The sequence below is a fragment of the Anthonomus grandis genome, chromosome 1, assembly GCF_022605725.1.
Source record: "Anthonomus grandis grandis chromosome 1, icAntGran1.3, whole genome shotgun sequence".
Classification (NCBI taxonomy): Eukaryota; Metazoa; Arthropoda; class Insecta; order Coleoptera; family Curculionidae; genus Anthonomus; species Anthonomus grandis.
Window position 1 is genome coordinate 54,573,560 of NC_065546.1, and position 25,532 is coordinate 54,599,091.

General features: G+C 32.8%; 1 protein-coding gene across 2 annotated transcripts in view; it reads left to right on the forward strand.

Annotated features, from left to right (window-relative positions):
• The first annotated feature begins 55 nt into the window (after window positions 1–55).
• Window positions 56–25,532, forward strand: part of LOC126741954 (protein ELYS) — a 70,377-nt gene continuing 44,900 nt past the window's right edge. Inside the window, exons 1-14 of one of the 2 annotated variants that reach the window (XM_050448439.1) lie at window positions 56–254; window positions 5,384–5,676; window positions 5,729–5,879; window positions 6,248–6,385; window positions 12,454–12,622; window positions 12,677–12,896; window positions 12,951–13,197; window positions 19,140–19,292; window positions 19,349–19,539; window positions 19,597–19,971; window positions 20,940–21,144; window positions 21,205–21,386; window positions 21,434–21,661; window positions 21,723–22,074. In XM_050448439.1, coding sequence (XP_050304396.1) covers window positions 158–254; window positions 5,384–5,676; window positions 5,729–5,879; window positions 6,248–6,385; window positions 12,454–12,622; window positions 12,677–12,896; window positions 12,951–13,197; window positions 19,140–19,292; window positions 19,349–19,539; window positions 19,597–19,971; window positions 20,940–21,144; window positions 21,205–21,386; window positions 21,434–21,661; window positions 21,723–22,074 — 3,001 coding nt within the window. In that variant the 5' untranslated portion in view covers window positions 56–157. Of the gene's footprint in view, window positions 255–751; window positions 788–5,383; window positions 5,677–5,728; window positions 5,880–6,247; window positions 6,386–12,453; window positions 12,623–12,676; window positions 12,897–12,950; window positions 13,198–19,139; window positions 19,293–19,348; window positions 19,540–19,596; window positions 19,972–20,939; window positions 21,145–21,204; window positions 21,387–21,433; window positions 21,662–21,722; window positions 22,075–25,532 lie in introns of those variants that run through there. The other variant, XM_050448445.1, reaches the window with a different exon arrangement.

Here is a 25,532-nt window from a genome sequence, read left to right on the forward strand (position 1 = left end):
TGATTCGCCACAACGTATGACGTCTCGGTCGTCCCGTCCGACTGTCACTACTGTCAATGTCAATTTGAGTGTTGAGGTTATCGCCATGTTTCTGAAAAAAACCTAACGTTTCCCTTTATTAATAAATGAAAATTTTAAATTGTATATAATTAAAAAAATGTCATTTAAAATTGTTAGTACATCGCGGTTTCCCCAGAATCCTTTTCCCTCTGTACCGGCGCCGCTGGAAAATCCCGCCGAAAATGGGGACCAAGGTAAACAATAATTTGCAAATACATTTTTATCAAATGCAGCCCCATGAAATAAGAGGTCAGTTTATTATTAAACTTGCCATTAAGCACCAAACTACAATATAAAGCATAACAATTTTCAATCAACTAATACTAAATAAGAAGCACTTAATGAGTATAGGATTTGTGATATGAGAGATTTCCATGATCTCTCAAAATTCTTTGACTGTGTATCACACTAGGTATACTACGGTATGAGAGGTAATGTTTTAAGACTTATTGACTCATCATGCTTGCCTGACAGAACTCAAATGGTTGAAAATTTGAATTGGATCTCATCAGCATTACCAGTTGGTACGAGTTTTCCACAGAAATCTATATAATGGGTTCTCTGCTATTTATCTTGTAATCAAGAAACTTCCCTCTTGCATCTCAAGGTTCAAAGTTATCCAGTATGCTGATGACACCATTCTTCTCAGCTTTAGTAAAGATCTTCAGAACCGTTCGCTTTCCTTTACCGGCGCCGCTGGAAAATCCCGCCGAAAATGGGGACCAAGGTAAACAATAATTTGCAAATACATTTTTATCAAATGCAGCCCCATGAAATAAGAGGTCAGTTTATTATTAAACTTGCCATTAAGCACCAAACTACAATATAAAGCATAACAATTTTCAATCAACTAATACTAAATAAGAAGCACTTAATGAGTATAGGATTTGTGATATGAGAGATTTCCATGATCTCTCAAAATTCTTTGACTGTATCACACTAGGTATACTACAGTATGAGAGGTAATGTTTTAAGACTTATTGACTCATCATGCTTCAACATGCTTGCCTGACAGAACTCAAATGATTGAAAATTTGAATTGGATCTCATCAGCATTACCAGTTGGTACGAGTTTTCCACAGAAATCTATATAATGGGTTCTCTGCTATTTATCTTGTAATCAAGAAACTTCCCTCTTGCATCTCAAGGTTCAAAGTTATTCAGTATGCTGATGACACCATTCTTCTCAGCTTTAGTAAAGATCTTCAGAACCTCAAGTAGCTGAGGCTTGAACAACTGATGGCTGGCCTGTGCCTTTCAGCGTCGTCATACTAAATAGTGTGTATTGTAATGTTGTAGGGAGTAGGTCTGTAGGTCTAGAAACTGTGTTCTTTTTTGCGTTTGCCATTTGAAAATGGAGTGGAAATGAACATGGAAATTTTTTAGGTTAATTTAACCTATCTTAACTTCTTAATATCTATCTGGTGACGCTAATTTGATAACCTGTCAATTGTCAAAAAAAATTACAACTTTCAGGTTGTCCAAATAGCGTCACCAGATACCTTTAATATGATGTATCACTCGACCCCCTTTCTGTTTAAGATTTTAGGGGTGTATCTCACCCTGTCTAAGGTGCTGTAGATAGGGACGAGATAATATGGTTATTTTTGTTCCCCCTTTATTTTACAGAAAGTGTTTTCAGCCTTTTTTTTATTTAGTTTTTTGTTCCTAAGATGGCCATTTCAAGTTTTCAAATTGTCACCCTGTATATATGTACTCGTATATGCTGACAACAGTCAGGCAGTCAAATCAGTTAAATAAAACTTTTTTAATAAAGTGGTACCTTTTACGTAACTACTCTCCTTTATTTTCTTCTATTTAAAGATACCATCCACCATCTTCTCTTCTTAATTTGTTTTTTTTTTTTAATTTTAAATAACACCCACTGATAACCACAAACGCTGCTGTGGCTACGACATTTTCAGGACAAACTCTATTCATGATGGCCGACAGTCATATAACACCTACATCAACTACCACCAACATTTCACAGCAACATCAACAAACAATGCACACGTCGTGTGAACGCCATGGCTTGTGTATTGGTGTGTTGAGCTGAGATACTTGCCAAGTATACCATTATTGGTGTACGTGTGAGGCCGGCTTTACAGATAATAGCTTCTGTCTCAACATAATATAAAACATTGAGCATGTCCCTTTTTCCTTAAAAAAAAATGGAGGAAGGTCATGTGAGGTTACTTGGCATCTTTATTGCATTACAGCAGACTAAGTAGGAAGCCACATATTAATCATCTTAACAGGTATGCCAGGCCTCCACAATAGCTCCCCTTGAAGTCAATTGGAGTGCATATATGGGTCTCTTCCAGTTAAGGCTGTCCTATTGTCTTCTCTTTTGGGGAATACACTGGTACAAGTCTTTAAAATGCAAAAAATTACAATTATTACAACAGGTTTAATATTGTCAAACAAAAATTTAACTGACAGTGTTGTAGATCTTTATTTAAAGAACTACAACTATGAGCAATGTCTCTTTCCGAATTTGGTACAGTTAGAAATAGACATGACACTTGACACAGCAGTTTCTTGTTGCTTCCCCAACTTCAACTAACCTTAATTCATAAAAGCTCTCAAACAATAAGAAAAAAACTATAAAATCCATCGTCACCTTTTATACAGAGTCTCCCACTACTAATATTTATGTACTTATTTATCCATGGACCCATTTATACCTTCGATCAAGGGTGTATCGCTGATTATCCCACTATTGCTAATACCTAAAGATGCTAATACTAATTTGGATGACAGAAAAGTATTTTTAACATATAAAGATAAAAGTTTGCACATAGATTTGACAGAGTGACAGTACCTAAAATTTTGTCTGACATCAGTAATTATTCTCACAGAAAAGTTACGGTTACAGATGAAAGAATTCATAAAATGAATTGTATTGTATTATCTGCTTTTTGAGCACTTATTAAAATTGCATTTAATACAAACAATTACATTAGTTATCCTGCCCATTGATAGCAAGGATTTTATTTGGGAAAAAGGTGGCAATGTACAAGAAAAATCAAGACAAACAACAACAACATCATTCTTCCTATAGTTAACAATTAGCAGAAACACATAATTACATAAGGTCTGAGCTGTAACATTACTAAACACATAACCACAGGTGTTGTATGACGAGCTCAGAATACCTGAGAGAAGAGAAGAGAAACCTCTAGCACTAGAATCACCATAAATTAGTACTTTTGATTTTGCTAGGGGTTGAAATGCGCTTTTGCTAAGCAGTTTGTAGATTTTGATTGAAGATTTGTAGTCATCAAATCTTTTAAGTTACTGCTAGCATTTCTATTTAGAGACAGGATATCCTTCTCCGCTTCAAAAGTTTTAATTGATGTTAACATGTGCGTATTAATACAATTTAAGCTTTCAATCTCTGTCTGCATACTCTTAATCTTGTTTTTGTGATATTCGGTTTCCTTTTTAAGCATTGTAATGGTATTAATCAAATTTTGATTAAGATCACTTAGCTCTTTTATCTTCTCTGAAAGTTCCTCATTTACCCTAGTATATGAATCCACTTGTAGCTGTACTTCTTTCTCTTTAGTTTTTAGATTCTGAATTTCATTCCTTAATCCATTATTTTATTCATGTTGCAATATGCAAAGAAAAATTAGCTTCTGCCTGTGAAACCTCCTCCTCAAATACTTGACTATTTAAATACTTGTTTATATTGGCAGAACAAAGGTCAAGTTTCAGGAAAGTCAGGTCAGTCCAGCAATACAGGAAAAACCAATGCACTTCGAAAAAACAAACACATGAGTGCGATGAACCCAGAAATACTAAACAGGCCAAACCAAAACTATTTAAATGCCAAACAAATTCCCAGCAACTTTGCCCAGTGCAACCACCTACTCAGTTCAGTGGCAGGACAAGGCCAAGTTACAAGTTACATCTAAGTTTAGTAAATAGTATCACACTCTATATCATTTAATATAAAAACTCCATCATATGGCTCAAAATCACAGTAAGCAATAAGTACATCATTTAACATAAGTCCCTAACAAGAGCATGATTGAAGAAAAAACAATTTACTAAATTTGTTTCAGTTTTTGCTTAAAAGTACTAAATATATTTATTTATAATGCATCAACAGTGAAAAGGCCAGTTATAGATATTACAGAATTGTAACTAATATTACAATTATAATAATACTTAAAGTTTATGTACAAGTAATTAGTATTGAAAATACATCATATTTGTACACATCCAGCCAAACCAACCTAATTATCTAACAAAAAAAAAATAAAATAAGCTATACATCTAGAATTAATTTTATTGGTTAAAATGTTGTACATATATACAAGGCAATTCTTGGTATGATGATTTTCCAATAAACTCTTAAATTCCTGCAATTATAATAAGTGATTATAGCCTTCAGATAATAACCATACTTTTTCACAAACATGTATTTCAGGCATTTATGTTCGATAGTCTTAGTCTATATTTCATATTGTAGAGACCATATTATAATGCAATCCTACTTCAGCACTGGCAACACCAGACTGTCAAATAATCTTAAACAACACTAAATGCTTAAATCCCTACTGGATATAATTTTATTTGTAAATGCCAGTTTACAGTCTACTTATGATTTTAAAGTTGAATAGATTTATTTGTCCTAGAAGGCCATTAGTGCTTCCAGTCGTGTAAGTTGGTTCATTGATGCCACAGTTAGTATGGTGAAATGGTTTTAGACTCATATCACAATATTTCATGAAGGAAGTCTAAGTTTACAATGACAGCAACTTAAGACAGTCTGTAGAAGTATTTATTACTTTATGTAGAAAACATAAATCTAGTAGAATTCTTCTTGATTCTATTGTAGACAAATTTAGACTATCCCTCTCCCACTGCTAATATTCATCCTTGTGACATCCACAATGTAGCAATTGTAATATGGGTACCAAACATCTGACCCATACTCTAAAATGTATCTAACAAGGGAGCAATAAAGCATTCCGAAAAATATAAACATAGACAAGTAAACACTCGATCTCAGAATGAAATCAAGCAAAGGATCTGCAATATCTAAAGCCTTTATTTACCATAGAGACAACCTGGGATCCCTCTCCAAGCTATTGATTAACATGCAAAACCAAATTGGGAAAACCAGATCAGCAGATCTGCCCTTTATAAATCAGATTAAAAGCATTTCTAAAACTCCACCTTATAACTGTTAATATTGTAGTGATTTTGCATGTAACTTATTATGACATTGCTAAACATTTCGAAATGCAATTTGGGAAAATAAAGCATTATTATTATTATTATTATTATTAAACTCTTTTCCCAGATTTCCCAATAATTGGGGGAATTTTCCCTGATTTCCAACACATGTGGCATGCGAAAGGACCTTGCTTAGAAGTGCGCAATATAACCCCAGGCCATAAAGTGGGTTGTTGGACCTTTGGAAAACTATTAAAAGACAATGGAGTCACTATAGCTGGAGTGCAAGAATTAAGACGAAATCGAGGTAACCTCTCTTTGCAGGTTGTAGCCGTGAATAGTCCCCTTACAGGCGGGCAAATTTGTATATTTGACCCTTATGGTTCAAAAGTTTTGAGGGTCATACAGTTGGGAGAGCAAGTGAGTTTATTTACTGATTATTTTTACCAGAGATGATGTTTTGGTTTTGTAGATAACAAGCATTTATGTGGTTGATCATGGATGTGAAACTTCTAGTTTACCTGAGTTGAGTCCTTTGAAGTATTTCGATGGGATTTTGGCTGTTGGTACTGTTGGGGCTACCGTTTTTCTTATGGATCTTTGTAAACAAATTGCAGAAGAAGGTATTTATTTATTTAAGGTATCAAGAATTTTTTAACCAAATAGGTGTTGGTGGATAAAACCATTAATGATTCCTTAGGAAATGCTTCATTTTTGACTAAGAATTGCTATTTTGTGTCTTAAAAAGTTTGCGAGTAGTTCTTAAGAAACTGGAAGAAAAAACAGTGAAGAAATTAACCTGATATAAAAATTATTTTTATTAAGCACATTTTTTTCTTAGGGTCAAATTTTGCACATTAGAATCATCTATAGAGCATTTAATATCATAAAATAATCATAAAAATATCTTGACTAATTTGGAAATTACATGAAAGTATGTCCAACAAATAAACTATTATCAACAACTATCAACCTCTATTTTATTTTTCAGCAATTCATAAATGGGACTCAAAAAACAGGAATGAATTAAATCCCTGTCCAGTAGTAATCTTAAAAAAAGAAAAACTGGGAGACATAAAAAAATACATAGAAAAGTATGTGGATTCCCATCTTGCCCTATGTTTGAATGGTAAGTAACTACTAACTATATTATACTGTATCACATATAATCTCTACCAAACTTTGAGTAAGCCTACACATATTACTAGTCATAGCAGTAAATTAAAGCTCTTTTTATTATATTTAAAAGATCTATGGAAACACAGCTTTGTGGTACCAATATTTAAGGCTGGTGGTTCACATCTGGAAAATCAACATTGACAAATTTGCTGATATTTCATCAGGATTTACTAACTGCCTTGGGGAAGGGGTGTCAGGTGGATGTCATCTACACTGACTTCTCCAAAGCTTTTGATAGAGTTAATCATGGCATATTACTAAGGAAATTGGAACTATTTAGCTTTCCTGGGAGATTAGTGGCTTGGCGCTAATTGGTAATGCTAGGTCAGACAACTTGGTCTACTCTGGTGTTCCGCAGGGTGGCCATTGTTCTCCTCTGCTGTTTAATATATTTATTAATGATATTGCCTCCTGCTTTGGAAATAGTAACTTTTTGACATTTGCAGATGATGTTAAATTTTATAGACAAATATCATCTTTCCTTGACGAGGTTAGGTTGCGGCAGGATTTAAACAAGTTGTATGAATGGTGTATTAATAATAATTTATTTTTAAACATTAACAAGTGTAACATTACGAGTTTTTACAGAGCAAATAAGAGAAACGATTCATCTTACACTGTTTCTTTAATATTCAGTACTGCAGCACAATAAAGAACCTTGGGATATGGTTTGATGAACAACTAACCTTTAATACACACATTATTAATATAATCTTAAAGTCGTCCAGGGTTCTTGGCTTTGTGGTTCGCAAGTGTAGGGCTTTCTCACTGCAAGAGAGTTTATATCTCACTCGTAGTTTCTCTGCTTGATTATGGTTCAATGGTTTGGTCGCCATTCTACATGAACAGCTGTTTAGCCTTGGAACGGGTTCAGAACAAGTTTATTAGATTTTTTGTCTGTTTAAGCTAAATATGAGAATCCCTGATAATCATATATATGACCATGCATTGGAGATGCTAAGTCTAAAAACTTTAAAACAAAGACGTTTACATTCAGATCTTATTTTTATATTCAAGTTGTTAAATGGTCATATAAATTGCCCTGAACTTCTGAAGATGATTTTCTTTAATATGCCAACTAGAAACCTAAGACATAATCGTTTGTTTTCCCTGCCTTTTTGTGGTACTAATTATTCGTCTCACTCTCCAATTGAGAGGTCTTTAAGATTGTTAAACTCAGGTGGCATTACTTTGTCTCAGTTTAGGCATCAAATTAGAGAAATTATTTGAATCTGTTTGTTAATTTTTTTTTCAATTTTTTTAACTTTTGATTATGGAAGGTATTTTAATTTTTAATATTTGTGATATTAGCTTTTAGTCATTGTTCTTTTTTATATTCATTTATGGGTTGTAGTTAAGTTATCAGAGCCAAATCAGTGTTAATGACAATTAAATGGTTAATATGGTTGTTAATTCTGTTAGAATTTAATAGTTTATTATTGTGGTTAGGTTAAATGAATTATTATGTTGTATTATTCTTTTTTGTAATGAGGTTGATCCAGTATAATAATAAATAAATAAAATAAATGATTAGACCCAATATTCGTTGCTGATACAGATTTTGTTACCACTTCTGGCACGCAGTCAACTGATGAAATCTCTGATCATAGACTACTTTACGTAGGTCGAAATCTTTCTGTTAAAAAAATGCAACCAAAATTTGTAACTTACCGATGCTATAAGAATTTTGAACATAACTCATTCTTAAGAGACCTACAGTCATTGCCCTAGAATAACATTTTATACGAAAATAATATTGAAATTCTTAGTAACCATCTTTTTGTATTAAACTTTCTTGCACCAATCAGAACTGTAAGGGTTACAAAACCAAAAGCACCATGGTTACCCCAAATCTTAAATTGCTTATGAAGAAAAGGGACAAGGCCCTACAAGAATTTAAAAAATCAAAATTGATTCAAGACTGGACAAGGTACAAGGAACTGCGCAATTTTACGCTATCTATGGTTAGATCGGAAAAAAAAGCCTATATTAGTTTTATATCTGCCAAATGCATCTGTATAAAATTGTATAATTACATAGCAGACTTGAAGCAGTTTATAACAAAAAAATTTAAATTGAAATTTAAATCCATAATTTATACTAAACAAGTGGATGAGTATGTTCTAAGCCATTGCTAATCTTTTGCCAGTGACCCAGGGTGTGAAATGATTAGACCTACGTAGGAAAATTGTTGTTTTTTTAGATATAGCTTTTTTTTTTTGGAAATTAATCATTTTTGTTTTAAACTTATTTTGTGCTATAAGTGCATATTCATTAAAAATAATTAAACTTATTAAAAATAATTCTGAAGGAGGGTAGAGTTTGAGTAGCCTTAGGCTAGACTTCGCCCACTATTAGTATTAAATTGTGCATTTCAAATATTTTCTGTAAATAATTGACTAAAATAATTAACCAGAACCAATATAGTGTTGTATCTATTTGTGAACACTGGCTGAAGGAGCATGGGGTAGAAAACGTATACATTGACAATTTCAAGATGGGATCTGTGTATTGCCGCAGTGATGGTGTTGGTGGTGGAGGAACCATGTTGCTTTTTAAGGATAACCTAAAGCAGTCAACAATTTCTACGAAAATTGAAAACATCCCAAAGATCTTTGAACATTGTGTGAGTAGTTTTACAATAAATAGAACAAATATATAATTGCAAGTGTATACCGCAGCCCAAATACAAATTTTGATATCTTCTTCACAAAACTAGAAAGGTTGTTAACAACATTGTTTCGATTATCCACAAATGTCATCATAGCGGGAGATTTTATTATTGATCTAATGCAGGATAGTAAGCCCAAGCAGAACCCGATTAATGTGTTTTCCTCATATAACTTTGTACCATAATACATTCCGCAACAAGATACTGCAACACAACGGCAACTGTGATTGATAACTTTTTTATAAACTTTGATATAGATTTAAGTAGAAAAATTTACAATGCTGGATTATCAGATCATGAATGTATTGAACTGACCCTTTTTGTTATTGGAGATTGTGAGAATGGCGATGAACAGGGAGGGATCTTTTACACCAGAAAATGTGGAATATTTCTCCTTCTTACTAACTAAAGCACCCTGGAATGACATTCTTCGCCATACCAGCACAAATGACATCATTTTTTGATATCTTTATCCATTTCTTTAACTTACCTTTTCCAAAAAAAAAAACAAAAAATTTAATAAAAAACACCAAAAAAAAGGTGGATTGATGAGAAGGTATTGCAGCTTTCTGAACAAATAAAAGATCTTCATTGGTTAAAAAAAAATCAAATAATGCTGAAATAAACAAAAAATATATTGAAAAAAGAAAGGAGTATAAAGCACAAATAATAAGAAATAATAAGAAATGTTTGTATCACTCTCAAATCAAAAATTCTGAAAATAAAAGCAAATGTGTATGGAATATTTTAAAAAAAAAAGTGGCAAAACTAATAAATCATCCTCCTTGGAAATAAACATAAGTGACTAACAAATCATTACCGCTAATGAGCTATGTGAGTTGTTTAATGGACACTTTTGTGATCTTCCTACACCAGAAAAAATTCACAACCCTGTACAAACCCCTTTCACTAAAAACAAACAAAATTTTGCCATAGAACCAGTAGATGTCTATGAAGTTTAGGTACAATATAATTAATAAGACTTGTTCCAAGAACTCAGCAGGAATTGATGAGATACCATGCAACATTTTAAAGAAAGTCGCTCCTGCAATTTATCTATATATTAATTAATCAGTCTTTTCAAGAAGGAATATTTCCATCTATACTAAAAAAACTAGGGTTGTGCCCATATATAAAAAAGGAGATAGAAATAATATTAGTTATTATAGACCAGTAGCTGTTCCATCGGTATTTTCCAAGATCTTTGAAAGAGCATTCCATGATAGACTTCTTAAATATCTAAATAAACTCTCATTTTTTAGTACAACGCAACATGGTTTCCTAAATAATAGGTAAACTGCACTGAAATTGCACTGTTTAGTCATCTAAATGCACTGACTGAGGCCTTGGACGCGGGTATGACAACCTTGGGAATATATTTTGACTTAAGCAACGCCTTCAATATGATGGATCATGACCGTCTTATCAAAGTTCTGATTTCTGCGGGAATAAAGGCCAAAGAAATTAATTGGATTAAGTCATTTCTGAGCCACAGGCCTCAGTCAGTTGATATTAAGGGTGACAAGAACGGTATTGTTAATTATACATTCCAATCGCGTTTTATAGACGTAGATACCGGTGCTCCACAGGGCTCACTTTTGTCCCCACTTTTCTTTATTGTGTTTTGCAAGAGCTTAAATGATGACATTGGCGGACCATATACAATACTGTCAAATAGCCTTAGATCTTGCAAACCCTACAGCCTTATAGATGCAAAAGTGGTGTGAGCAAAATCAGTTAGTCCTTAATTCAAGCAAAACAAAATTTATTCATTTTCAAAACAAAAGTCAGACTTTGAAAATAATTGATTATGATATGCCCCTAAACATCGATGGGATTATTGTATATGAATCGGACGAAACTAAGTTTTTGGGTCTAACTTTATACAAAAATTTAGATTGGCAAAGCCATGTTGATGAAATATGTAAAAAGATAACGTCGGCAAACTTCGCTATTTACAACTTAAAAAACATTGTCAGTAGGGAATCAATAATTCAGTTTTATTATGCATATGTACATTCACGTATAGTCTATGGCATAATGTTTTGGGGATCTCATGCAGAGTCGATAAAAAGAACATTTGTTATTCAAAAAAGAATTATACGGACAATGTGTGGATCCGCTTTTCGAGAGCATTGTGCTCCTTTATTTAAAAAATTAGGAATTATGACAATATATTATTATTCTCTTTACTTGTATAGGGTATGCTGTTTTGCCTCCAAACACAAACATCGCTTTCAAAAAAATTGTGATGTAAATATTAACAGTTATAAGACAAGAAATAGATTCGATTTTGCAGTGCCTAGACATAAGACAACCTTGTATGAAATGAGTCCCTATTATATGTGTGTCAAAATATACAATACATTACCCAATGAAATTAAAAAGATAGAGGGGTACAGGCAGTTCAAGCCAGTAGCTAGGACGTTTTTTGTTCAGCACCCTTTTTATTCAGTGGGTGAATACATAACTCATTCAGATAAGCTTAATCTGTTTGGTTTTAACTGTCCATATTGCTAGCAGGTTTTTTTTTTAATATATATAACTTCTAGTTTGATAAGTCTGTTTGCTGGTAAAGTTAGTGTTAAGTGGTGTGTCTTTTACTTGTTATTTTACTTAGCTCTAACTATTTTAATTTTAAACTTTTTAACTTAATCTTAATTCTAGTACTATCCTTAGAAAGAAAGAAAGAAAGAAAATGTGCTATATTACGTAAGAATAATCTTGTGTACAAGCATCCTACAAGCTAAAAAAACAAAACAAAAATACAATTTCAAAAATTGACAAAACAATGAACGAATTTAAACACAAGAAGACAAAACTTTTTGAACATATTTGAATTAAAGATAACTAAATAAAACAATCAATTACTAAATAAAGGTAAACTTGTTGACAAAACTAGAGAAAAAAAACTTTCCAACATGTCCAAGGTTAAAACCTATCATTTATTTATCAGACTTAATTTCTCTTTTAAATTTCTTAACATCTGATATATGTCTAACACATAGAGGAACATGATTGTAATTTTTTTTTTACTTATGTAAATTAATGAGTTTTTGGTAAGGGAAGACGTAGGAATAGGTAGGGGAACATCATCATTTACACGACGAGTCAAATGGCCAGTGTCAGAGGGTAGTTTGGGAATTTTGTAAATAAGAGCAGCTGTTTCTAAGATAAAGAGTGAAAAAAGAGTTAGGATTTTTTCGATCGACTTATATTACTTATGATCGACGACCTTATATTACTTATGTAATCAAAAGAGCAATAAATGAATTTGAACTTGAAAAAAGACGTTTATTATTATTATAAAACCTACTGCAACCACTTTAATAAAATTTCTTTTGTAGAATCACTTGATTCCCAAAAGGAGTATTTTTCACTTAAAGGCGAAGAAGGGGACGACAGGGTGTGCGTAAACCGGATCGAAGCGGAAGTGAGCGCCCTCTTATACTCACAACAACTCGGTTCCCTTTTAATCGGTTACAATTTTGGGGCCTTTCAGTTGTGGGACTTAAGGTAAATAATGTTTTGCGGTTTTCCGGTTAATAAATCTGATATTATTTATTTTAGCTTAATTGAAATTTGCTACACTTCTCCTATTTGTGACGGAAACATTCCGGTGACCCATTTTACCGTTCAAGAGCCTGCTGATGATCCCAAGTCTTACTGTTACGTCTGGGTTGCTTACAGCCACTCCTTTTTTTTACAACCTGGCTTACCTTATGCTGTTATGTACTCCTTTTTGTATAGTAACAAGAGGTATTTAAACGGATTCGGCAACGTTTATGAGGTAACATTATTGGCTTCACTTATGTTAGAATTATTAAGTGTTTCTTTTTTATAGAATTTTCAGCATTGCACGCTGAGGTTTCAAATCGAGCTGGGAGGCACCGAGGGGTCTTCTCTAGACAGTAAAGTGAAAGGGGGGCTCTGTTTAGGTTTGCAGTCTGTAACAAAACACCCTTTAAATAAAGATTTGAGCACTATGGCCCTATGTCTTGTGTCCTGGTTGTTTTGGAATGCCGAAGGGGAGGCTAACACTGCTGTCCTACTGTTCGACTTGAATCAGTGGTATAAAGAGCAAATGCCTAGTAAGAATTTTTTTTTTATTATTGTGGTTATAGCGCTTAGATTTATGTAATTTATTGAAAAACTGTTCAAAAGGTTTGTGTTTACAAGGAAACTTCTAAGGACGTTTTTAATAGAGAAACTCATAAATTTTCATATGAAACTAATACTATGAAAATTCTTACATGAGTTTTCAAATCTATTGAAAAAACACTCAATAACTCAAAAACGGTTCTAATTAGAAGTGTAAGGACTTTTTGATAAAGAAACTCCTCAGATTTATTTATTTATTTATTTATTTACGGAAACCGTTTACAAAAGTGTTACATAGCATACCCATACAAACATATATTCAGATACAAAACCTTCTATAAATCAATGAAAGGTGTAGACGAGTTAATTAATTAAAGCCCCTATGAAATAATATTCTTTAACTGCCCCGTAAAAGATGTAATCCTAGAGTCAAAAAAACTTATCTGTCCTGACAGACCATTAGCCCTTCGAGCCATTCGTGTAATTGGCTCATTAATACCATAACTGGTATTTTCATTGCCCTACCAGTCACCTGATTGATGTGACTTTTAAAACACAACCTGAAGTCAATAAATATTCCTAAGTCAGAAACCTCTGTTTTGACACCAATTGCTTCATTATTTATTTTATAAAGAAAAGCAATAGGGTTTCTTTGCTTAGAAAAAGTAATCTTATGGCACTTATTGATATTAAGGGACATTCTATTCAAGTGGCACCAATCGAAGAACAAATTAAGGTCTTTTTGCGGGAGCACAGCATCAGAAAGGGAGGTGATAAGCCTAAATAGCTTCACATCATCAGCAAACATTAGCACACGACAATTTTCAAGTTTCCCTACTAAATCAATCAAAAAGAGGCAAAACAAAACAGGGCCCGAGTGAGAGCCCTGTGGCACCCCAGATGGCACCAAAATTTCAGAGGAACATGTACCTCCAAGATTAACAATCTGGGTTCTACCTCTGATGAATCCCGAGATCCACTGTAGAATTTTTTTAATAAAATAGATCTAATAAAATATTGAATGGTTTCTTACAGCTTTTTCTTACTGATTAACAGTGGTGTTCGTAGAAACTCCTTAAGTTTGGTAATATTGTCTATAGATAGGTAACCAGTGAATAGATCGGTATGTCCAATCTATGGTAGACAATATTAGGTAGATGAGTAAAATAAAAGGAAAATAAATAATAATCTCTATATTCCTATACATTTCTATATATTCCTATACATTTACGGTTTTGCTTTCATATTTTAAGCAAAAGTAATTGCTTTATTTTTATTCATTAGGCCCTTTATATTTCAAATCTAAACTAAATAGGTAGCACCTTATTAAAATCTAACTAAAATCTCTTTATTTTCTTTTACAATTTTTACATTAGGAGATTCATCCTGAACGACTACATACGGCCCCAGGAAACAAGGACTGGCAATTTTATTACCATTATATTATATCTCCTTTCTTATATTCAATGGGATTTATATTTTTATCATAAGATATTTTTCTTTTTTCTTTTGAAAGTAAAATATTATTTCTTGCGTCATCATGAGCTTTCTGTAACCTGTATTTCAATTCAACTGGATAACTATCAAAATTGTAAATAGGTTCCACGATATTTTTTAAATTACTTGGTATCTGACATTTTTTCCCAAAAACAAGCTCAAAAGGAGTATATTTAGTTTCAGTATGAACTGCCGTATTATACGCAAAACACCAGTACGGAATCCATGAACTCCAAGCTGCGACATGGTTTTCTGACTGAATTCTTAAATATGCTCCTAAAGCCTTGTGTGAATTTTCCAATGACCCTATGCTTTCGTGATGGTATGCGGTGGAATGAACTTGTTCAATTTTTAAATCGTTGTAAACTTTACTCATTGTAGAAGAAATAAATTCAGATCCCCTATCAGTTGCAATTTCCTGCGGAATTCCATATCTTAAGATAAAATTTTCCACAAATGCCTTTGCAACTGACACAGTATCTTTATTTTTTAAAGGATATGCTTCCACGAATTTTGTTAATTCACACTGCAGGGTAAGAATATAGGAAAAATCATTGATATCTGTAGGTAGCGGTCCTACAATGTCTAAATAAACTTTTTGAAACGAAGAACTGGCTGTGGTAGTAATCACCATTGGCTGTTTTGTATAATGATTTGAATATTTTTGTTTTTGACACATACCACATCTTTTTACAAATGCCTTAACATCATTATACAAATTTGGCCAAAAGTAATACTTTTTTATATTATTTGTCATTCTATTTATACCTGCGTGTCCACTGGTTGGAAGTAAATGAAAATCATTTAAAATAACTCTTTTCATCATTGTCCACTACTTTGATAATTCCTTTTAAAATATTTATTCGAGGCCCCCTGATAACTAATATTATTTTTTATTTCGTTCCCTATACATTCAATTAATTCTGCAGAATTTTCGTTTTTTAAAATATACAATTCTTTTATGTCAGCTCTCTTACTAATATCGGTCAAGTCTCTCAGCATTCCGTCTCGCGTCAATGTTGATCGAGAATTTTGACTTAAATATACAGTAAGATGTAGTGGTACATAATAAAAATTTCCTGATTGTTCAGTTATAATTTTTGACAAAGATTTTATTTTTGATGAGTCTATCAAGACTAACTCAGTGCAATTTTTTGGTTGTCTAAGGACTATGGGTCTGTAAGGCTAAATAAGTACAAGTAACAAGGGTTTATGGTCTGTCAGTATTTTAAATCGGCGTCCGTATAAGTATTGGCGAAAATGTTTTACAGCCCAATAAATAGCTAAAAGTTCTTTGTGAATAGTTGGATAATTTATTTCGGCCTTAATTAAACTCCTGCTTGAATATGCTACTGGTTTATTATTTTTGTTCGAAAGCACTGCTCCAATAGCAACTTGTGAAGCATCTGTTTGAAGTATAAATTCATTCGTGTCCGTAAAATCTTGATACTCCAACACTGGATATTGAATCATTGCTTTCTTTCAAATTTCAAACGCACTATTACACTCATCTGTCCATTCAAACCTCGCATACTTTCTACATAACTTATTTAGGGGTACAGATAATTCCGCGAATTTCGGTATAAATTTCCTATAATAGTTGGCAAAAGCAACAAAACGTTTAACTTCATCTGAATTTTTTGTAATAGGATATTCATTTAAAGCTTTACTTTTTCCTGGATCAGTAGAAATTCCTTTATCGCTAACAATGTGACCTAAATAAAGAATTTGCTTTCTTAAAAATTCACACTTTGAGGAATTTAATTTTAAATTTACTTTACGAAGTCTACTAAAAACGTCCAGTAGATTTTTGTTATGTTCTTTAAGATTTCTTCCAAAAACAATAAGATCATCAATATAAACAAAACATTTTTCATAATTTAGACCTGCCATCGCGATTGTCATTAATCTAGAAAATGCGCTGGGACTAATTTTTAACCCCATTGGAAGTCTCTTCATTTGCCATTGGCCGCAATCGGTAGTAAAAGCTGTTATGTGTAGTGATACACTACACATTTTTCAACCAACCCTGTCTCGATGTATTGAATACTTTCACATCTTGGAAGTAAGGTCATACTTTTATTGCTACTAGCATTCAGGTCTAATGCAATTTTATTTTCATCGTTAAACAGTGATAATGTATTTTCCTCATAATTTAAAATAACTTTATACTTTTTTTAAAAATTTCTACCAATTATTCCATTGGTTTCACATTCCAATGATTCAAAAACATAAAATTTTTCCTCAAATCTTATATTTCCAATTTAAGCGCACACAATGATGCTCCTGTATCTATTAAAAATCCTAATTTCTTACTATTTACATGAAAGAAAACTGAATTTGAGTAATTTGTTGAATAAGTAAAAATATTATTATCGTTAGGGACTCCTGATTATTCATCATATCTGATGCTCCCTGACCTTCGTCAATCTCATTATCAACATCGACATAGTTTATTTGTCTTCGCGAGTTTCCACGAAACCCTCGAGAAAACGAACGTCCTCGGTAACCTCTCTGAAAACGCTGACCAGGTAGACTCGTATTACCTCGGCCACGATTATTATAATGAAAATTCGGATTAACATTATTATTTAAATTATCTCTTTAAATTATCTCCCATTAAAATAAATACCTCGCTATTTGTAATAAAAATTAAAATAATAATTCTTGTTAACTGCTCAATTTGTGGTTATAATATTCTTTTTCCCATTCCATTTTCCATTCAATCCTCCATTCCATTTTTCCATAGTTTTATTTATTTATTTTTTTAATGTCCATAAAACCTAAAAGAGAACCTAAAATTTTAAACTTGTTCCTCTTCGTCTAGCTCAGCTCTGGATCGTCTTAACTCATTTTTATGGATTTCTCTGCGAATAGTCTACTTAAGTCTTCTTCTACAGCGTTTAACCAAAACGCATGTGGCAACAAGGGCCACGGTTGCTACTAGAATTACCAAAAGGCATTCTGAAAGTGAAAACCCCGTTTTTGATATTTCGCTTCTAGCATCTCCATTTGAAGCCTGGTTAATAACTATTTCCTCCATAGACTTGGCGTTTCCCATTTTTTAAGATTATTGGAACTATTTTCTTCTTTTGTCCACCAACATCGTTTTTCTTCGTTTATCCTTTAGGTATATAGGAGGCAGGATCGCCATGTAGTAAATTATGGTTTAAGTAATTATGATTTAAGACATAGGGTTAAAATGAAACAACCTTCTTAGGGTTAAGTAGGATCTATAATAAAATATCAAAAAGCTACATCCAAGGATCGTTGAACTGGTTCGTTGTTCCCGTTGACCTGGTTTATGATAATGCTTACTAGACATTATAATGTTTTGCTATATAGAATTAATTAATGTATTATTACAATATAGTAGATTCCTATTTACACAATATTTGTTATACTGGGTGATACTTCCATACTACAATTCTGTTACTACCAAGTTGACAGCACCAAACAAATCACATAAAAACATTTTTCTTTCTAATGCTCTGTAGTGTAGTATAGTATGTAGTGATAAATAAGCGCATTTCTCAACTACATATTATACTGCGGTGTAGAGCCGCCGAGTTTTATGGTGCTCTGTGCCGTAGTATAGTAAGTAAATACGCATCCAGGAACAGACTTGCAGCACAAGTATGTTAATTTTTTTATATAAAAAAAGCTACGCCACTGTTTTTTTGAAAAAAAAATCTTTTTCGAAATGTTTTGTTTATATTTTTAATAACACACAATTTTTTTTTTCAAAAAAACAGTGGGCTACTTGTTTTTTAATAAAAAATTTAACGTACATGTGCTGCAAGTCGTCCCTGGACAAGTCAAATTACTTGCAATTCCTCAAAAAGCTGCTTTACCACCTATCATTTAAAACTTAAAAAATTTATTTAAATCGCTTAAAGTTTTTTTTAATACTGAGGGAAAAAAACGACTTTTTTTTGAAAAATTTCCACATCCTGTATTTTGGAAACCGGGTACTTCCGACCATCGATGTCCTATATCAAACTACATTTTTATGGTTCCTGTACATACTGTACAATTTTTGACCATTTGAAAAGGGACACCCTGTATATGCTATATTAGTGTACAATAAACGTGATTTTGACTTTGACAAGTTCCACTATATGTGGTATTTTTGAAAAGGTAATTAAAAGACCTTTAAAGTGAGGCATCACTTCCATTTAAGATTTTAGAACTTATGGCCGCTCTCTCCAGGGGGCTGCTACAATTTGATCGAAAACTAACCTAAAAAATGTGCTCCTCAAAAATAAGTTTGACGTGTTTTGGAAATTTTATCCAAGAGCAAATATATAGAGGGTTGTACCTTTTTAAATTGATACCCTGTATAAAAGCAAAATCAATGAAACTATTAGATGACTTTTTTCAAAATAATATGTTAGAACAACCATAATGCAATAACCCCAATGTAACATTTTAGGGGTGCCCAACTGGTTACACTGCTCAAACTACATGATAAGACAGAGTGTAAAAGAAGTGATTTTAGATGTAAAAATGGATCCGAGGACACTTATACAATTTATGGGGATTCAAAGGTGTGAGGAGCACTTTTGCCCAACCGCACTCTCGTTTGGTACAAACCCTTGCATAAAGTTTAAGGATTTTTTTTTCAAATTTATCTTATTTTAGATCTCTGGGGAATAACGGAGGACAGCGTATTAAAAATCCACAATAAGGGCGTGCAAAAGAACTTTTTGGACCAACTGGCACACGACGGGCATTTGGCTTTAATAAAACCGGACGTTTATATGAATCACGTAGTTGATTTGGGTTTGGTGCCGCTTTTTTGTGACCTCACCCTCAATAATTCTTCTGACATAGTAAGTGTATCATTTTAAATACGTCGCAACATACTGTTATGTGTTCGAATCCCCCAGGCATTCCAACGGGAAATCTTGCTGAACGTCGCCCTGGAACATCGACTCCTGTTTTGGCTCTGCGACTGCACCACCAAGTTAGCAAACGGATCCTTTAACGCCGCGGCACTGAATTTATTCGACGTGCTGCACTGGGCTTTCCAGAGGGCCGTCCACATAAAAACCTGCTGTGACAAGTACTGCGTGCCCTTATTCGATTATTCCGGAATGAAATTGGACGATAATACGATCACTATGATTTCTTGCGGAATCGGACAGATTAGGAGTTTGTGTTCGTTTTATCAGCACATTATTGATAAACTGGGGGTTCATGTGGACGGGGAAACTTTGTTGGAAGAGCAGAGGAGTTTGGAGAATGTTGTCGTTTATTTTGAGGTGGGCATATGCATATTTGGATACTTATAAATAAATAAATCGTGATATACAGGGTGTTAGTAAATAAGCGCGACAAAATGCAGGGAGTGATTCGGCATAGAAGAATAATGACACTTTGCTATATAAACGTATGTCCACAAATGCTTCGTTTTCCGAGATACGGGGTGTTAAGTTTCTTTTAAAAATTGACGATGTATTTATTTATTGCTCTGAAACTGGTCGAGATATGCAAATGAAATTTGGAGGGTTTTAAGAGGTACTTATCGCGCATTTTTTTGGCATGCAATTAAGAATTTTCTGTTCACCGTTGGCGCGCATACGGGTAATGATCTCAATTAAAAATTTAAAAAAAATAGTACGCCACTGAGATATTTCAAATTAAAAATAATTTTTGAATATGTAACAGAAAACCTCTCTTATCTTTTTTTTCATATGTGGCGCCGTTTTTATCAAAAAAAAATCGACGTATATTTTTCTTTTCTTTAATACATTATCTAGTAGGCTACTATCAACATTTATCTAATATTAAATACAAAATGTCAACATTCATCTGCGAAATACGAAATGTCAAATTAGCGTTCCTTCACTATTAAGTTTTTAGTTATTATTATATTACCCAAGCAGCACAAATGTGCTTGAAATTATCATATAGCACGCTATAAAACTTTATTGTCGTTAAACTTGCTCTTATAAGCATTCATAAATCATGTATAAACTCAAAAAGAGCCCACGCTAATAAAATATTTTTATTTCAATAAACTTATTTATATAGGATTGTAAAATCGATTCCAGTCCATAATAAACCATTTACAAAATTATTTTATTAATGTTATATTATTGTTTTATCACTAACTTAACTACTACTTATAAGACTAATTAAATACAATTATAAAATATAAATATTGACTGATGGTTTTTAAGAAATTCGATTTTTTGCACAAAAATGACTCGCTTTTTGCTTTTCTTAGGTTCTTCTCTGGATGGTGAACATAGGACTATTACCAGAGTGCCCTCCGAGCCCCAATATAACCCTTATTACCAGCGCCCCATATTTGGTCCAAAACCTGACCGAATCTTACAACAATAAGAGGGCGCAACTGAAACTTGCATGCAAAGAAACCTTTGTCGAACAAGACTGTTTGTTGTTTATCGATAACATGATCAACTATAGAGGTATTAATTATTATTTAAAAAATCATGGTCGTCTTAATAGCATAATTTTTGTCTTTTTAGGTTGTGCAGAAGTTTTAAGGCAACAATGGCAAGAAGATGGCGGAAGTGGATTATACCCTCCTCCGTCTCTACAATCAGTTTTACGTACGTACCTTTTGGATGGGGCCGATTTGGACTTTAAGCACTCTTTGGTCACTTATGTACTCTTGGATATTGCTAAAACTCTTGATCAAGACGATAAGGTGTGTATTTTAAAGTAGAGTATATTTTTTTTAAATCCCTTTTTCAGATAATAAAACTGCTCCTAAAATTCCCCCAAATATTCAACCTAAAATTGAGCAAAATGAAGATCGTTCAGGCTTTCTGGCATTTAGACCATGACGATTACGAAACGGCCACTCATACAATTTTGGATTCATGCGTTTCGCCTTTGGACCTCCAACAGTGGCACCACTCGGTGATGATGAGGTCGTTGCTTATGCAAGACCACAGCAGTTTGGCTTTGCTGTATCTCGATGTAAAGTTTACACATTTTGATCCATTTTGCCTTTAATATTCGAATTTTGTTTTTGTTGAAGGTAAGGAAACCAACTTTGAACGACAAAAAAGACCTGCTCACCGTACTCAGCCTATTAATTTCCAAAAAAATGCTGGACGAAGCATTTACATTCCGGCAACAGTACGAGGGTCCATCCGAACATATTCTCTTAAATCACATATTCGAGGAATGCAACAAAAATGGCATTTTGCATAATTTACTGCATCGGCAAATGGACGCCGAGGATGAGAAGGTGTTTTTTGATTATTTACAGAGCACCGGAAACGCGCGCTGTCAGGATTTGCAGATTTTTTATTATTTGCAACGGGCCCGGTTCTTGGAGGCTTTTGATACTTATTCTTCCCGGAAACGGAAATTACCTGATAGTCAAGGTTCGTAATTTATTTTTTAATGAAATGCTTTTGGTTTTATTTGATTATCTTTGATGGTTTTGGAGACATTTGATTTTTATGGGGTTTGGCAGATCAAACTACACTGGTGGCAGTGCCGGATTTACAAATATTCCGCTTTAGGCCCTGTGTGAAATGTCGCCCTATATGAAAAAAAATATATAAAAAAAATAACGGAAAAAAAATCCGTGCCACGCCCCATTTTAACTCCAAAAACGTCACTGAAAATACCATTATTTGTAGTACAGATCAAGGCTTAACTGAGTCAAAACCGTCTTAGAATACTATAATATACCCTAAGTTTAAAAATCGAGATCTGAAGTAATAATTATATTTTGTTTTAATTTGATACCTATTAGTAATTTTAAGACTGTTTTTTTTAACTTTTTGGATTGACAATCCATTTAACACGTGATATGTGGAAGGGAATCTGCGTGACCCTTTTTCTTTTTCCGGTTTATTCGGGAAATATATAATAAAAAACTAGAGGAATTTGTTATTTATTTGTAATTAAAACTACACTTTACATTATTTTTCGCCTGGATTTAACAGCAGCAAATGAGTTTATAATCGTATTAAAATCTAAACTGTTGGTTAATTCAAATTCTACTGTTAAAATTGTCAGAGCGTTCGACCGCTCTTGTTCCATAGTTGATCTTAAGTACGTTTTTAAACGTTTAAGGGTAGAAAATGAGCGTTTTGCTGAACAAACTGTGACCGCCATAGTGACAAAAATACGTAAGGCAATGTCAACATTGGGGAAAACTACCTCCAAATTCTTATCCCGAATGTGTGAAAACATTTCGGGCAACGAATATTTTTCGTAACATGGAACACAAAACAGACTTCTCTTGGAAATCGAATAAATTAAGTATTTTCGTGGTTGCACTTCTCCATTAGCAAGTTCTCGATTAAAAACGTTTTTTGTCAGACACGTCGTTTTGTCCCCAGTAACAGTTTTTGTGACTGAAAATAGCATACCTAAATAAATTAACATTTCACATTAAATTTTAAAGCAGAGGAATATACCCAACCTAGATATACTATAGTGATTTTTTAAAATTTACACTGACGTTTAAAAACAAAGATATATAATTTACGTATATTTTCATTAAATTTTATTTAAAACTGCCAGCACCGGCATAGACAGGTTTGCTATAAAAAATAATAAATATTTTTACCCATATCAAATTTAGGTAAAAGTTTCAGCACAATACATTTTAATTTTTTAATATAATATTTTAATTTAATATAATTTAATTAAATACCTATATAAAAGGATTATTAACAGCTAAGTGAGACTCTCCTTAGAATTTAGATCGTTTATTTTTTAGATTATATTTACTATAAACTCATAAATAACACAAAATACATGTTATTTTACAATCATTTTTAGTCAATATCACATTTAAAACGTTTTTTTTTAACAAACTAAATTTACCAATGTGTACGCACCTTTAATGCGCTCGTCTATTCAGTCATTCTTATTTATCACTCACTTCTTATAACCATGCAGAACGTCTTGTGACGAGAGACGAGCGAAAATTTTGGCGGGAATTTGGCAAATATTCACAAGGATTTTTTTATTGTACTGAATACTAATTTAGAAATAATCATTTTGCGTTATAACCCATTTTTTTTAAATTTTTATGGTCCCACCACATCAAAATTAATTCGTATAAATGCCACTGAATATTGAATATACCTATTTACCTAATACCATAAGTTTACCTGCATAAGTTTCGATCGTTTCATCCAAATTTTCAGTTGGTATAGGTAAATTAGTATCGGCACAATCGGCACTTATCTCAGGAGAGCAAGCAACGGGGTTGGAATTAAGCTCACTAGAGATTGAAGGTTTATTTAAAAAAAAAGTCTTTAATGTTTCTTGTTTTGTCTAAAACAGCCTGAACCTTTCTTCGTTTTTCTTCAGCAATGGCTTTGTACTGCGCCCCACTTAATCGCTTTCGTCCGTTACTCATGATAGTTAAATTTAGCTAACTAAATTTTTGCAAAACTTGCTTCACACAGCACAAAAATAGGAATTAAAAAACGCTAAACCTACAGAAAATCGGGCACACGGCGACGACGAGCGCCGCCCGGCGCGACGTATAAAAAGGACGGCACTGACTGGTAGCCAAAAGTAATTAGACAAACCGATTTTAACTTTTATTTCCTTTGTTTTTTTAATTGTTATCTTATATATCTGCAAGTACTATTTCTTTATGCACTAAATGTTACCATAGTAATACATAGTAGATCTAATTACCAAGGAAAAATAATTATAAATGTACATAAACAAAATTAAAATAAACATATTTTCATAAAGAGTGATCAGAAGTAAATTGACAAACTAGAATTTTTTATTTCTTTCAACAACAACAAGAGCAAAATTTCCTATATTAATTAATATTTATTTATTTATGGAATCTACAGACGCAAAGTCCATTAAATGATTACAATTGGTCCTTAATGACTAATAAGCACAGTAAGTAAGCACTACATATAGTTCCTAAATCTCTATTGCAATGAATATTTACTGTTAAAAGCAGTTTTTCGAGAAGAAATGAACAATCTATATTATTATGAAGGATCTTATGTGTAAACAACAAGCATGCCATGGTTCTTCTGGAAGTAAGTTTTTTTAAATTAAATTCTGTCAAAAGGTTTTCATAAGATATATCCGTCGGATACACACCATTTTTTTATAGTACAAATACCTCAAAAACCTTTTTTGAACTTTTTCCAACATTTGTTCGTAAACCGAGTAGAATGGACACCAAACAATCGAGGCATATTCCAATATGCTGCGAACATAGACATTATAGAGAGTAGTAATGGTCTTTAAATTAGTAGAGTTACAGGCATTACGAATTATAAATCCTAAAATCTTAATGCCTTATTAACAACTGTGTTAATATGAGCATCGAAATGCAACTTATTGTCGAAAACCATTTCCAAGTCTTTTATTTCTGTTTTACATTTTAAGACATTAGTAACCATTTTATAACTGTAATTAATTGGCACTTTTTTTCTAGTAAAATTTACTATAATACACTTTTCAACATTAAAAGATAATTTGTTTTGTTTTGCCCAAAGTATTACTCTATTCAGGTCATGCTGAAGGAGTTCGCAGTCCTTAATACTATTAATTGCTCTATAAAATTTAAAATCATCGGCAAATATTTCACCATCACAATATTTTAAGCGCAATGGTAGATCGTTGATAAGACATAAGAAAAGCAATGGCCCCAGGTTAGACCCCTGAGGCACCCCTGACAAAGCGACAAAACTTCGAGATGTACACCCTCTAAATACTACATACTGTATCCTTGATTGCAAGAATGAAGCAAGCAACTGCAGAAGAATATTGTGTAATATATTGAAAGAATTCGTCCATTATCTTAAAGAGACCTACGTAAGTAGAGAAAAAAAAAGGA